The sequence below is a fragment of the Phacochoerus africanus genome, chromosome 8 (assembly GCF_016906955.1).
Source record: "Phacochoerus africanus isolate WHEZ1 chromosome 8, ROS_Pafr_v1, whole genome shotgun sequence".
Lineage (NCBI taxonomy): Eukaryota > Metazoa > Chordata > Mammalia > Artiodactyla > Suidae > Phacochoerus > Phacochoerus africanus.
This window is the reverse complement of record NC_062551.1, coordinates 82,001,804-82,016,941: the sequence shown is the minus strand read 5'-3', so window position 1 is coordinate 82,016,941 and position 15,138 is coordinate 82,001,804. Positions and strand designations below refer to the sequence as shown.

At 38.5% G+C, this 15,138-nt stretch overlaps 1 protein-coding gene across 1 annotated transcript in view; it reads right to left on the bottom strand.

Moving 5' to 3' along the window:
* The window catches only part of CLIC4 (chloride intracellular channel 4), an 80,176-nt gene that overhangs the window by 33,909 nt on the left and 31,129 nt on the right, over window positions 1-15,138 (bottom strand). The window contains exon 2 of the mRNA XM_047792596.1: window positions 4,482-4,591. Within this exon, the coding sequence (XP_047648552.1) occupies window positions 4,482-4,591 (110 nt within the window). The remainder of the gene's footprint in view (window positions 1-4,481; window positions 4,592-15,138) is intronic.

Genomic DNA, 15,138 nt, shown 5'->3' with positions numbered 1-15,138 from the left:
ACTTTTAAAGTGGTCATCTCCAGAGTTCCCATTGTGACTCAGCAGTAATGAACCTGACTAGTATCCATGAAGATGTTGTTCCATCCCTGGCCTTGCTCAGTGGGTTAAGGATCCAGTGTTGCTGTGGCTGTGGTATAGGCCGGCAGCTGCAGCTCTGATTAGAGCCCTAGCCTGGGAACTTCCATATGCCGCAGGTATGGCCCTAAAAAGCAAAAATAAATAAGTAAGTAAATAAATAAAAGTGGTCATCTCCAATTGATTTATTTTCTCAGAGAATACCACAGAAGAGAGATTTTATTCACTGGTAGTATAGCAGATATCACTGTTTTTACATTAAAAAGCTAATTTCTTGGTAATTTCTATTCTCATTTCTCAAAACCAGAAAAGTTTATCCTAACAACTGTGTGACAAAATATGGCCACACTCAAGCTATATTCAAGTTAGTGTAGCAGTGTGTGTGTGTGTGTGTGTGTCTGTCTGTCTGCCTGCCTCTCTCTCTGTCATTATTGTTCTCAGGCTTTCTTCTTTCTCTTCCTCCAGCCTACCCTCAGGCTTATCTGTGCTCTAATGCTGCCAATCTCTGATTTAGGAACTTCTGAGCATAAGGAAGACAGTGGAAGTCTTCAAATAAAGATCTTGACCACTGCCACAAACCTGCCAGCCAGAAAGATACTATAACACCAGTGTGATGAAATAATGAATTCTATTCAATAACAGGTTTGAAAATGGTAGTAAAAAGTACCCTGAACAGTGTTTAGCACATAGCAGACACTAAAGAAATGTCAGTTTATTTTTCCCTTCTTTCTTCCTGAATTTAAAAATGAGATAACTGACCTCTAAGAAGATGAGGCAGCTGGTCCAAGATACCAGGAAAATCAGGGACAGGGCTCTCTCCACACAGAACCCCTAACACTTTCTACTATGCCATGGCTATTCCTCTTTTGATGACAGGGGATAATATTAAAATGTTTTCAGTTATATCTACCTAAAGCTTTTGTTCAAATGGCAGTTGATACAAACCTAAATTCCTCTTAAAGCTTGGGAACTTTTTTTCAATATAAAAGTTCTATAATACAACTGTAGCATAAACAGAAATTAGGTTTAGAAATTACTCCCATGAAAGCATTAAAGCAGCACTGGCAGGCTAGCAATGGGAGGTGTTCCAAGCCTCACAGGGGCACATGAATACCACCAGCACAGTCATTAACACCAATTGAGATTCAAAGCAAGTGTGTCACACAGTGCCAGAACTAGAAACTGGCTTGTTCTTACGGAGGAAATGTCATGTAACAGTAATTTTTTCAAAGCAGAGTGAGTGGGCTTCTAAAAGCTCTCTGTTGAGCTCTATTGCTCTCCGTCAGTTTGTTCTAGAATCAGTACTTTTCACCAAGGAATTAAGCAATTATCAGGAAAAGCAGGAAAATAAGCACTGTAGGCATTTTCTCCCCTATAGCTTTCTAAAAAAAAGTCATATTTAAAGTTTTAAAGTTAAGAATATATTATGAGGAGTTCCCACTGTGGCACAGTGGGTTAAGACTCCAACTGCAGCAACTTAAGTCACTGCAGGTGTGGGTTCCATCCCTGGCTTGGTGCTGTGGATTAAAGGATCTGGCATTGTTGCAGCTGTGGTGTAGGTTGCAACTGTGGCTCAGATTCAATCCCTGGCCTGGGGAACTTCCATATCTTCCATATACCACGGGTGTGGCCATAAAATGGGGGGAAATTTTTATATATATATACATACACATACACATATAATGAAAGGTACTTTTTACTACAGGATGTTTTATTCCTCTGTGACAACTTTACACTTTTTTTGAGCCAATATTCACTCTCTTGGGGTACCTTCTCTTTGAAATCTTACTTAAGACTATATAGAAGTGTGTAAACGTATAGAAAAATCTGGAAGGATGCTAAACAACAAACTTAAATGCTGTTATCTCTGTGAAGGGGAAGCTGATAACCAAGGGTTGGGGATTGAGGGAACTCATTAACATGCATTACTTGTACACTTTTAATTGATCTTAGGAAGCATTTTTAACTTTGCTACACAGGAGGAATTGGCCCAACACTGTAAATCAACTATACTTTAATAAAAACAAATATATATTTTTAAAAAAAAAGAAAAGCATTTTTTTCAGACATAGTAGACCTAAATTTTTTAAAGAAAGCTAAAGAATACAGGCTCCAATATCAAGTGTTCTCCACTGGTTTTTCTATAAAACTTTAGAAAATAAATACACATCTTCTTTGAGTGTAATATTTTCTATTTAGGAGGCTCTGAATCTTTCATCCTACTTCCTATGTGTTACTTTTTACAGTTAGTGTATATTACTCTTAAACACATACAAATCCTCAAATACCAATCAACCCCCAGGAATGATGCCTTTAAAAGTTTGTAAATGAAAAGTAAAACAGACAGATGACTTAGAAACAGCTGTTATTAGTTCACTTCCTTTTCTGAACCAGATTCCTATCATTTATGGTGCTATTACTGGTTTGTACTACAATCAAGTACTATATTGAGCTATTCAAAGAAGGCTTTTCCGAAACATGGCAGTCAACTCACTTGCTCCAAGCCAAAAATGGAATAGGAGAAATCTATGTATTTTAAGACACAGTAAGGGTGTGTGCCTAGCAGTATGGTCTATTTTTAGCAGCTATATTGGGAAACTCCCTTTGTGAACGTGGGTAGGAAAAAAACAGTAATAGAAGGATAACAACATGAATTATTTCATTCTTAAAATAGCTCTGTCCAATTATGAGCTAGGTATGTCTTCAAACAGACTATAGTTTTAATTCTTACAACCCCCAAAGGCTTAACCGCTACATATATAGGGGTTCCTGGAAGACTTTATGGCTTATTTTCAATAAATAAATTTTAAGTCTACAAAATCTCAAATCCATGAAGTAAAAAACAAATTTTAGGAGTTCCCGTCGTGGTGCAGTGGTTAACGAATCCGACTAGGAACCATGAGGTTGCGGGTTCGATGCCTGGCCTTGCTCAGTGAGTTAACGATCGGGCGTTGCCGTGAGCTGTGGTGTAGGTTGCAGACGCGGCTCAGATCCCGCGTTGCTGTGGCTCTGGCGTAGGCCGGTGGCTACAGCTCCGATTCAACCCCTAGCCTGGGAACCTCCATATGCCGCGGGAGCGGCCCAAGAAATAGCAACAACAACAACAAAAAAGACAAAAGACAAAAAAAAAATTTTAAGGAACTGACAGGGGTCCCAGAGAATGCTAACCTAGAAATGGGAATGGGATTACAGCTGTCAGACAATTCTCACTTTGTGATGCCAGAGAGATAACATACATGAATACTCCTACATATATATAAAGTGATAGATAGCCTGTCAATATTTTTTTCTTGGACATTGTTCAAGGCTAATATGCTTAAAAAATAAGCAGCAAATCATGTTGTGGCATTTGTGTCAAGAGAAAAACCTTTCCACTGCCAAATCCTAGATTTTCTATTGGTATAAATGTTCTCAAGCCTTTGTTTAAATCTTTTTTTTTTTTTTCTTTAAGTACAAATGTTCTTCATGTTTGCTAAGGGAGAACAGAAATTCCTGAACAAAAAAAGATTATTGCTTATCAGGTCTCTTCTCAGCCCTCTCCACTCTGGTCTAAGTAGAAAAAGTTAGAAACAACCCTTCAATGGGCAAGAACAATTAGAGGGCCATAGATAACTGCTCTTATTCTATAATTATATTTAATTAAATATGGTTAGAATTGTATTATAGAAAGCTTCTCTTATTCCTTGAAAAGAAGGTTAAGTGAAATAGACACAGTAGTAGTCAGCCTCCTAAAATCTCATTCTTGGCTTTAAAGATCCAGATTACATAAGCCCGGTGCTTACTAGCACTTTTTTTTTTTTTTTTGGTCTTTTTGCCATTTCTTGGGCCGCTCCCACAGCATATGGAGGTTCCCAGGTTAAGGGTCGAATAGGAGTTGTAGCCGCCAGCCTATGCCAGAGCCACAGCAACGCAGGATCCAAGCCTCGTCTACAATCTACACCACAGCTCACGGCAACGCTGGATCCTTAACCCACTGAGCAAGGCCAGGGATCAAACCCACAATCTCATCGTTCCTAGTCGGATTCGTTAACCACTGAGCCATGATGGGAACTCCCTTACTAGCACATTTGAGAAGCCATCTGCTTAGGAGGTTCTTCACAGCTCCACGTTTATCCTAGAAAACCACAGATTTCACTTCATCCACACTAAAACAGCTCCTTGTGCTGGTCTTGAAATATAAGGTAAACATACAATAAGTTCCTAAAAGACTGAGTGGCCACATGTAATATACTGACATTGTGAATTATCCACAATACTTACACAAGTTAAATGTGTCCATAATCAGCTGAACTTCAATACATTTCTTCAGAGAATATACGAAAGCCAGGTGAGGGAAGGGGAGAGGATCAAACTGAAAACAGTAAAGTATATACTCAAGTTGATCCCCAAATGAAAACAAATCTTACCTTTTCAGGTCAACAGTTGTTACACTAAACACAACTCCTTTGAGCCAAAGAATCATGAAGAGCCTCTGAGAAAAGGGGCAGTTTCCTATGCTCTCACCATCACTGCCAGCCTGGGAAACATAAAGAAACATTAAAAAAACACGGTCAAAGTGATGATACTCAAAACGATAGGCCTTTTTCTAATTAATCAAGATGACTACAAGATAGGAAAAAGTTACACTGTGGAAGGAAGGGAGGAAATTCAGGTCTTTATTATTTTGCTCTTTCATTTGCCTCTTTCTCTTCTTAAAAATGGCCAGCCTAGTATAGTGCTGTCCAAGAGAACATTCTACAATGACAGAAATTATCTGTATTACCACCGTCCAATCTGATAGTTATTTGTGATGTAAACCTAATGAGTACTTAAAATGTGGCTAGTTCAACTGAACTGAATTTTTTATTTTATTTACTTTTAATTAGTATACATTTAAATAGCCACATGTGGTTAATGGCTACCATACTGGATAGCACAGATCTAATCAATCCCTAGGGAGTACATACATACATCCTTGTCTCGAGGCAAAGACAAAGCCTATCATGTGTTTTATGAAATGTAAGTCATTTCTTGTTCTATCAGACAATATTCTTTTTTTGGGAGGGGAGCATGCCCATGGCATGTAGAAGTTCCCAGGCCAGGGATCAAACCTGTGCCACAGCATCAACCCAAGCTGTTGCAGTGACAATGCCAGATCCTTAACCTGCTGCACCACAAGAGAATCCCAGTGAGACGGTATTCTTTATAGGGCAACAAAAAAACAGAAACTTGTGCCTGTCTCCAAAGTAAAATAATCACAACCTCCGCCACATTAAAAAAATATATATTCATTATAAAAATCCCATATCTTATTTATACATTCCTACAGGGAACAAAAAAAACAAAAGATATATTTATAATAAATTATTTGTAATCCTCCTTAATGACTGGAGAAACTGACTTCCCAGAGCTCAATGATGAGATAGAATTTTCCTAAAAATATATATTCTTTAAATTCTATGTGCCTTATAATTTTCAAAAGTTTAACACACGATTTCATATAATCCCAAACAGCCCTTTTTTATCCTTATTCCTATATTGCCCCTCCCCCACTCTGTGAGTCTGCTTCTTGTTTTATTCACTAGTCTGTTGTTTAGACTCCACATACAAACGATATCATACAGATTTGTCTTCCTCTGACTTATTTCACTTAGCATAATGCCCTCCAAGCCATCCATGTTGGTGCAAATGGGAATATTCCATTCATTTTTATGGGTGAGTAGTATTTCACTGTGCGCACGCACACGCGTGTGTGTGTGTGTGTGTGTGTGTTTATATATACACATCATGTCTTCTTTATCTGTTCATCTGTTGATGGATACTCATGCTATTTCCATACCTTGGCAATTGAAAATACTGCTGCTGTTAACATTGAGGAGCATGAATCTTTTTGAATTAGTGCTTTTCTTTCTTTTCAGTGGAACTGCTGGGTCACATGGCAGTTCTACTTTTAGTTTTTAGTGAAAACTTCATACTGTTTTCCACAGAGAATGTATCAATGTACACTCCTACCAACAGCATCCAAGGGCTCCCTTTCCTCCACATTCTCATCAACATTTGCTATTTGTGTTCTTTCTAATGATTGCCATTCTGACTGGTGTGAGGTGATTTCTCATTGCAGTTTTCATTAACATTTCTCTGGTAATTAGTGATCTTGAGTATCTTTTCATGTGTCTGTTGGTCATCTGCATTTCCTCTTCAAAAACATGTCTATTCTGTTCTTCTGCCCATTTTTTAAGTAGTTTTTCTTTTTTGCTTTTAAATAAAAATAATTATTAAAATTCAAAGTTGTTTACTCTTCTATCCATTCCTTGAGTATCCATCTCATGAGCATCCATCCAGCTGCCTGTCAGTTGGTAAGGTGCATGACTGCTGCTCATAAGTGCCTTTGAAATCTTCAGGATAACAAAACATCTACCTTTCCTTAAAACATGTTCCATGCCTTGTAGCCAACACCTCTCTTCACACCTTTATACAAAAGGTCCCCAAAATATGCACCGCAAGCAAGCCACTGACAGATAATACCAGGTACCCCCAAAGAAGCTGGTCCAGACATGTTAAAGATTCACGTCCACCCCTTCAACTTTGTTTTTTGAGTTCAGTTGTATGAGCTGTTTTTATACTTCGGATATTAACCCCTTATTAGTTATATCATCTGCAAATATCTTCTTCCATTCAGCAGGTTTTTTCATTTTGTCACTGGTTTGCTTTGCTGTACAAAGGCTTTTAGGTTTCATAAGTTCCCATTTGTTTATTTTTGCTTTTATTTCCTTTGCTTAGTAGATGGATCCAAACAAATATTGCTGATTTATATCAAAGAGTGTCCTGCCTATGCTTTCCTCTATTTACAGTACTCAATCTAACACTTAGGTCTTTAACCCATTTTAGTTTATTTTTGTATATGGTATTAAGAAAATGTTCTAATATCATTCTTTTACCTATAGCTATCCAGTTTTCCCAGCACCTCTTATTGAAGACACTGACTGTTCTCCATTATTTATTTTTGTCTCCTTTGTCATAGATTAATTGACTTTAAGTGTGCGGGTTTATTTTTGTGCTCTCTATTCTCTTACATTGATCTATGTGTCTGTTTTTGTGCCAGTACCATACTGTTTTAATTACTTTTTGTACTAAATTACTACTTGTGACATAGTCTGAAGTCAGGGAGCATGATTTTTCCCACTCTGCTCTTTTTTAAGATTGTTTTGGCTATTTGGGTCTTCTGTGCTTCCACACAAATTTTTTTTTTTTTTTTTGCCATTTCTTGGGCCACTCCTGCGGCACATGGAGGTTCCCAGGCTAGGGGTCGAATCCAAACTGTAGCCACCGACCTACGCCAGAGCCACAGCAACATGGGATCCAAGCCACATCTGCAACCTACACCACAGCTCACGGCAACAACGGAACCCTAACCCACTGAGCAAGGCCAGGGATCAAACCTGTAACCTCATGGTTCCTAGTCGGATTCATTAACCACTGAGCCACTACAGGAACTCCTCCACACAAATTTTTTAATTATTTGTTATAGTTCTGTGGAATTTTGATAGGGGCTGTATTAAACCTGTAGATTGCCTTGGGTAGTGTGGTCAGTTTAACAATATTAATTCTTCCAGTCTAAGAACAGTAATATTTTTGTTTGTATCATCTTCAATTACTTTCATCAGTAGTTTATAGTTTTCCAAGTACAGGTCTTTTACCTTTTCTTTTTTCTTTCTTTCTTCTTCTTTTTTTTTTTTTTTGGCTATGCTCACAACATGTAAAAATTCCCAGGCCAGGGACTGAACCCACTCTACAGCAATGACCCTAGCCAATGCAGCGAAAACACCAGATCCTCAACCTGCTGTGCCACAAGGGAATTTCCCTTCTATTATTTTTAAAATAAAAACTGAAACACTACAGAAAGAGTGCCCCTACCTTCGAACATTTCACTTATTCTTCTAGATTTTTATTTTCTATGTACACGCCACTTTGTCCTTTTAACCATGTGATCACACTATGTAACTTTTTTACAATATTTTATCCCAAACTAATGTAATCAATGCTCTGGAGGCTGTGATGCTCCCACCAGGATGGTATCTGAGAAGGCCAAAGAGAGAGCCAGTCCTTTCAACCCTTCCAGACAGTAAGGAGAAGCCCTCCTTACTGGGGGGCCATTGGAGGCCTAGCACAGAGCAGTCAAGTCTTTCACCATCAACCAGCTAAAAAGACCTTGACTGGGGTGTCAGTAGAGCCCACACAGGGAGCTGGAACTCTCACCCCTACCCCAAAATAATTAGGAGCCTCCCCACCTTGGGTGTCAATGAAGGCCAATGAGGCCTGGCTTCTATCTCCACTTGGACTTCTACCTGCACCTGGCTTCTCCCCTCCCACTCCCTCTTTCCTGTCTGACTCCCCTCCAGAGCAGTGTCAGAGAAGTAATTTGAGTGTCGGAGAAGTTTAAATAAGGTTTAAACAAGATCCAGAGTTTCATAAAATAATAAGAAAATGTTAAGGTTTCAACTGAAAACACTTGTCATACTAAGAACCATATCAAACTGAATGAAAAAAGCAATCAGAAGTCAATGTCAAGATGAAAGAAATGTTAGAATTATCTGACAGATTTTTAAGCAGTCATGATAAAAACGCTTCAATGAGCAAATATGAACAGCTTAAAACAAGTGTGAAAAAAAATAGCCTCAGCAAAGAAATTCAAGATATAAAGAGCCAGAAATTCAAGAACTAAAAAATATAATAAATGAAATAAAAAGCTCAGAAGATGGGCTCCACAGCCCACCAGTAAAGGATCTGTAATATGATACTACACACCACCAGAGGGTGGAAGTCAGAGCTAACCCATTTGGCCTTTGCTGGCATGGGTGGGGGTAGCACCATAGATTTTTCCTGTGGTGTTTGGAGTAGAGCAGCTATTGTCTGAAAGCTTTACTCTTGCCTAGGCTGCCCCTTTCCTGGCTTTTTGGCTAGAGAGCAGTCTCTGTTGGGCGTTTTCGGGTTTTGTTTTTTTTGTTTTTGTTTTTGTTTTTTGTCTTTTAGCCATTTCTTGGGCTGCTCCCTCGGCATATGGAGGTTCCCAGGCTAGGGGTCGAATCAGAGCTGTAGCCCCTGGCCTACGCCAGAGCCACAGCAACGCAGGATCCAAGCCGCGTCTGCAACACCACTGCTCATGGCAACATCGGATCTTTAACCCACTGAGCAAGGGCAGGGACCAAACCCGCAACCTCATGGTTCCTAGTTGGATTCGTTAACCACTGCGCCACGACGGGAACTCCTGGTTGTTTTTTGTTGTTGATGGGGGCGGGGGAGTTGTCTGCAACTGTTGGTATTTCCACGTTGCTGGCTTCTTTTTGTGTGTGTGTTTTAGGGCCACACCCACAGCATATGGAAATTCCCAGGCAAGGGGTCCAATTGGAGCTACAGCTGTGGGCCTACGCCACAGCCACAGCAATGCAGGATGTGAGCCGCATCTACAACCTATACCACAGCACACAGCAACAACAGATCCCTGACCCACTGAGGAAGGGCAGGGATAGAACCTGCATCCTCATGGATACTAGTTGGGTTCGTTTCCACTGCGCCACAACAGGAACTCCTTGCTGGCTTCTATAACTCCAAGTCTGGGATGCATGAAGCAAAAATCCAAAAAAACTCAGACACCATCCGGTCCATCCTCCCAGAAGTGGAAGTTTCTCAGAAGTATTTAATGCAGAAGTATTAAATTTAAAAAGCAAAATAAAAATATATAAAAGGTGGTATATACATATAACGGAATATTATTTGACAATAAAAAGCAATGAAGTACTGATATATGCCATCTGTAACTTGGATGAACTTTGAAAAATTATGCTAGGTAGAAGGAGCCAGTCATAAAAGAACACATATTCTACAACTCTATTTACATGAAATATCCAAAATAGGCAAGTACAGAGTTCCTGTTGTGGCACAGTGGGTTAAGGATCCAGCATTGCCGCAGCTGTGGTGTAGGTCTCAGCTCTGGCTCGGATTAGATCCCCAACCTAATGCCATAGGTATGGCAGAAAAAGAAAAAGAAAAAAAAAGGGCAAAACCACAGAGACAGAAAGGAGATTAGCAGTTACCCAGGGTTTGGGGGGGGGGGCGGGGAGGAAGGGAAGAAGTGTTGGGAATGTCTGCTAATGGGTACAGAGTTTCTTTCGGGAGTGATAAAAATGTTCTAAAATTAGACTGTGGTGATGATTGCATAACTGTGTATATACCAAAAATCCCATTGAATTGTACACTTTAAATGAGTGAAGTGAATATATAAATTATACCTCAATAAAGCCATTTCAAAAATATATACACATAGATTACAAGTATAAATATATACATAATAGACAAAATTTTGATTTGGGATATATAAATAGTTTTTAAATTATGATTATACATTACAAAAACATATCTATAATATTTTCTTAAAATTAGAAAGCCAAAAAAATTAGAAAACCTAAATAATCAAAGCAAAAATGTGAACAATACCACTAACACAGAAATAACTGCCAATTCCAGATAAACAATAAATCTCAGCACTGATTTAGGTTTTGTTCTTATAAAAGGGCTGGTTTTGTTTAATATGCTATCTAGGTTTCTTCTCACACACTCACTATTCCTCTCCCTGCCTCCCCACCCCTCACCCTCATCCCAGGAACTCTGTTGTAATTCTTGAATTGCCTAATACCAGTATTTAATGAGAAACTGCTGGATTAACTCCTATGTTACAGAAGAAGGGTCAGTGGTAGATGTCATAAACATTTTAATGTTTTACTAATTCAAGGTTAAGGAACTGCTCACTTAGAAAACCCAGTTTAATCAGTTTTAGGAATAGTCAGATTTTAAACTCTAGAAAGAGAGTTTTAACTTGGTTCCCCTCTATTTTCTTGTGTTTACAGCACAGGGGGTGAGGGGTTATTATGACTAGGGCTAGAGAAAGAGAAGCTGGGATCTGAAGGTAAGGATAGGCTCCTGACCATTAACTTACTTTCCTTGACCCGTTTTCTAGGGAATGTATGAGAACATGTACAGCCAAAAAAATCACTTACCTTTAGCAAGGATTCTATCTGCATTAGCTGTCTAAATTCACAAAATAGCTTCCTCTGATTTAGATTAACTTAAAAGTCACCAAAAAACACACACTAAATGGGCAAAGTCACCTGGCTTCTATTATCTACTTCCTCAGAGTTTTTACTAAACACATGCTGGAACTAAAGTTTAGAGCCCTAAAGGTTTATAAGCTGTTATCCTTCTATGGGGTCTGCAGAGTACAGAAGAAATAAGGAAATAACAAGATTGAGAATCAGACATACCTGGATTTGAATCCTGACTTCACTACTTATTAACTGTGTGATCTTCAGTAAATTACTTAACATCTCTGAAACTTAACTTCCTACCACCATGATATTATGAGGATCAAATCAGTTAGGGTGCACACAGTTCCTGGCACATGGTAAGAGTTTAATAACTGTTACCTGGCTTTAAAGATACTTCATGGACAGAATTTAAGGCCTAACAACAATTCTTCAGTTCCAGCACTCAGTTATTTAAACCCCTAGATTACTTAATTACTTCAGAAAATAGGAATGAGGAAAGAATCTAAGTAACTTCCAAACTAAGTTCTTTCAAATGACATATATATACCCTAACACTTTAAGAAATATGGTCTATATAAAGTTTAAATGGTCCACTAAATGGAGTGAAGCAAAGATATCTTTTCTTTTCTTTTCTTTTTTTTCCATCCATGCCTGCAGCATGTGGAAGTTCCCAGGCCAGGGACTGAACTCGTGCCACAACACTGACCATGCCAGATCTAAACCCACAGTACCACAAGATAACTCCTAAAAAATGTCTTTTGTTTAAGAAGATGTCAAAAATCCTGGCCATGCAAAGAATATGTCATTGTTTCCTGGCCAAAACCATATCACAGAAATAATTCTACAAATAAAGTCAAAGGATATACAGTAGAAGAATTACCCCATCCCAAGCTCTGTCCATATAAATAAAACAGCCAAAGGGCATTGAAAAGACCTCAGTTGCTACCATTCCCTTGTTCAGTATCACCAATTCAGGAAGTCTACTCTCTAAATGAGAGCCTGTTCAATTTAGAGAACTGATTAATTTGAAATTACATGAGGATTTGATATCCAGCTAACATGAAACTGCAGGGTAAGCTGTTAGAGTTCATATGAAACATTTACCATATTGAAGATGAACTCTAAACTCTCCCAAAACAAACTCTTCACATGTGTTAATCTAGCTAATATCCTCTCACTCAGCAGAAGATGGTGATTAAGCACCAGACTCCCAGACAACTCCAGCACTTACTAGCCGTGTGACTTTGAAAAAGTGATTTAACCTCTCTGGGCCTGTTTATGTCTTCTACAAAATGAGGACAATAATATGACCTACCTCACTTGATTGTTTGGAAGAAAACTGAATTAATTAATATACTAAAGGGCTCAGAATAGCACAATGCTCTAAAACAGGGGGATGAGGAGGGAACTGTTCACTGAATACCCTTTCATACTTTTTGATATTTGTATCATACACATGAATCTTCCATTTAACAACAATAAAAAAAAAAAAAAGGCAAGCAATCGAAAACCTTTCAGGAGTTCCCACTGTGGCTCAGTGTGTTAAGAACCTGACTAGTATCCATGAGGATGTGGGTTCAATCCCTGGCCTCACTCAGGGGTTAAGGATCTGGCAGTGCCACAAGCTGCAGCATAGGTCGCAGATGCTGCTTGTATCCCAAGTTGCTGTGGCTGTGGCGTAGGCCGGCAGCTACAACTCTGATTCATCCCCTAGCCTGGGAACTTCCATATGCCTCAGGTATGGCCCTAAAAAGGAAATTTTAAAATAAAAAAACTTTTCAACCCTAAACATATAAAAAAATTAAGTGAAATACAAGTTACAGAATGAATGTGGAAAAGCTCCAAAAATGAAATGTATCTACATAAGAGCAGGATTCTCAAAATCTTAGGATACATAAAAATCCATAAGGCAGTGTTTTAAAACACAGATTACCAGTTCTCACCTACAGATACTGATTCAGTATGTGTGTGGTGGGGTCCAGGAATCTGCAATTTCTTACAAGCACATCAAACAGAAATTCTAGGTCTCAATTCAAATGCATTTGGTGGCAGATCCTATTTTGGGAAACACTGACATGGAGGAAAAACATGCCAAAAAATAAAAAATTAAAGACCAGAAAGAACTCATGGTTAAACTTTGAATTCCTCATGATGCCTTTTGGACTCTGCTCTTTGTAGGCCAGTGACCTAGTCACCATTTGTTAGGGTCAGATTTGACAAATAGCAGCCTCCTCCCACTTCAAAGGAATGCCACACTATCTTGCCTCAAACTCAGCAAAACCCAAGTTACTTAAACCAAACTAGCCTAAAACCCTTTAAAACCTAGACGCTCAAATTCAAAAACATTCTTATTCCACACAAACTAAGAAGCAGAGGCAAGTGCCTTTTCGTGCAAAACAGTACAATATTAATGCTTCTAAAAGCTTATCTTTTTTCCTTTTTTGGCTACCGCGAAGCATATGGCGTTCCCAGGCCAGGGATCAGATCCAAGCTGCAGTCACAATTGAAGCCACAGCTCCAGCAACGCTGGATCCTTAACACTGTGCTGGGCCAGGTATTGAACCTACGTCCCAGGCTCCCAAGACACGACACTGCCTGCCGAGCCTGTTGCACAGCAGAAACTCCTAAAAGCTTATCTTAACACCAAATACGATGTCAAGGACAATTATGGTGACCCACAGTCCTTTACAGACCAAGTCCTACATATTGTAGGACGGTTATACCTGATTTAGAAGAACAATTACAAATTGTAATTAGTATATTATACTCCTAAACGATTTGACTTGTCAGAAGGAAAAAAAAAAACTCTGCTGTGATTTAAGGATGAGAACCAATGCCTGACTTGCAAAATAGGCTGGAGTTTCTACTGAGAAGCTATATAACCATGGCTAAGTCACTTACCTGTTTGGGTCTCAGTTTTCTATTCTGGAAAGCTGAAGTTGAGGGATGTGGTAGAGAATGACTTACAGAAGAGGATAACCATAATGTTATACATGACATATCCTTACTCTTAGGGGATGCACACTTAAGTATTTAGTGGTAAAGGGCTATAATGCATGCAACTTACAGAGGAAGAGCAAATAAAGTAAAGGGGGTAAAATGTTAACAATAGACAAACCTGGGGTAAGGGGTATCTTTGTATTGTTCTTATTCTTATAACTGTCTATACTTGTGAAGTTATTTGCAAATAAAATTTTTCAAGTTATTACCCTAGTTTTCCATTTCCATTCTAAATAGTTTCCAATTATATTCAATCACTTTTATTGCATCATTTATGTATCATTTCCAAGGGGAGAGTAAAAACATTTTAATTAAAATGTTTATTTTTTAGTCATTCATCCATCAAGTGAGGGCCTTCACTAAACAGTGAAGATCCAATGATGAACAAGAGAAGATATGGTACCTGCCTTTGTACCACTCACAGTCTACGAAGTTTAATATGAGTAATATAAGAATTTGAGAACACACAAAGTGAAAATTTTAGTATAGGGCGCAATGAAACTAAAAATATACCCAACTTTATCACAACTGAAATAATGCTTATTTGCCATTTTCTCAAAGGTGTCATAAACATCTCTCAATAAATCATGATTTTATGAGTTTCAATTTTATGGGTTTGCCATGGCTTCTCTGAGTTGGTGATTCACCTTGTAACGGGAGACTTGATGTTCTCCTGCTTTAGCCCAAATCACTGTGAACTGAGAAATCATTTAAAACTATACAAAGACAGATCTCTTTGCTTTATTTTTAAATTTAAAAAAAGGGGAAACAAAGTATAGCCAAAGTTTATCATGCCTACCTATCTGAAATAACCTACTAAAATCTATAGTTATTATTAAAGTCATTAAGATTCAAAGTTACGTGAATGATGCTGGAAGAAATAGCTAAGATGGGGAGTTCCCATCGTGGCACAGTGGTTAACGAATCCGACTAGGAACCATGAGGTTGAGGGTTCGGTCCCTGCCCTTGCTCAGTGGGTTAACGA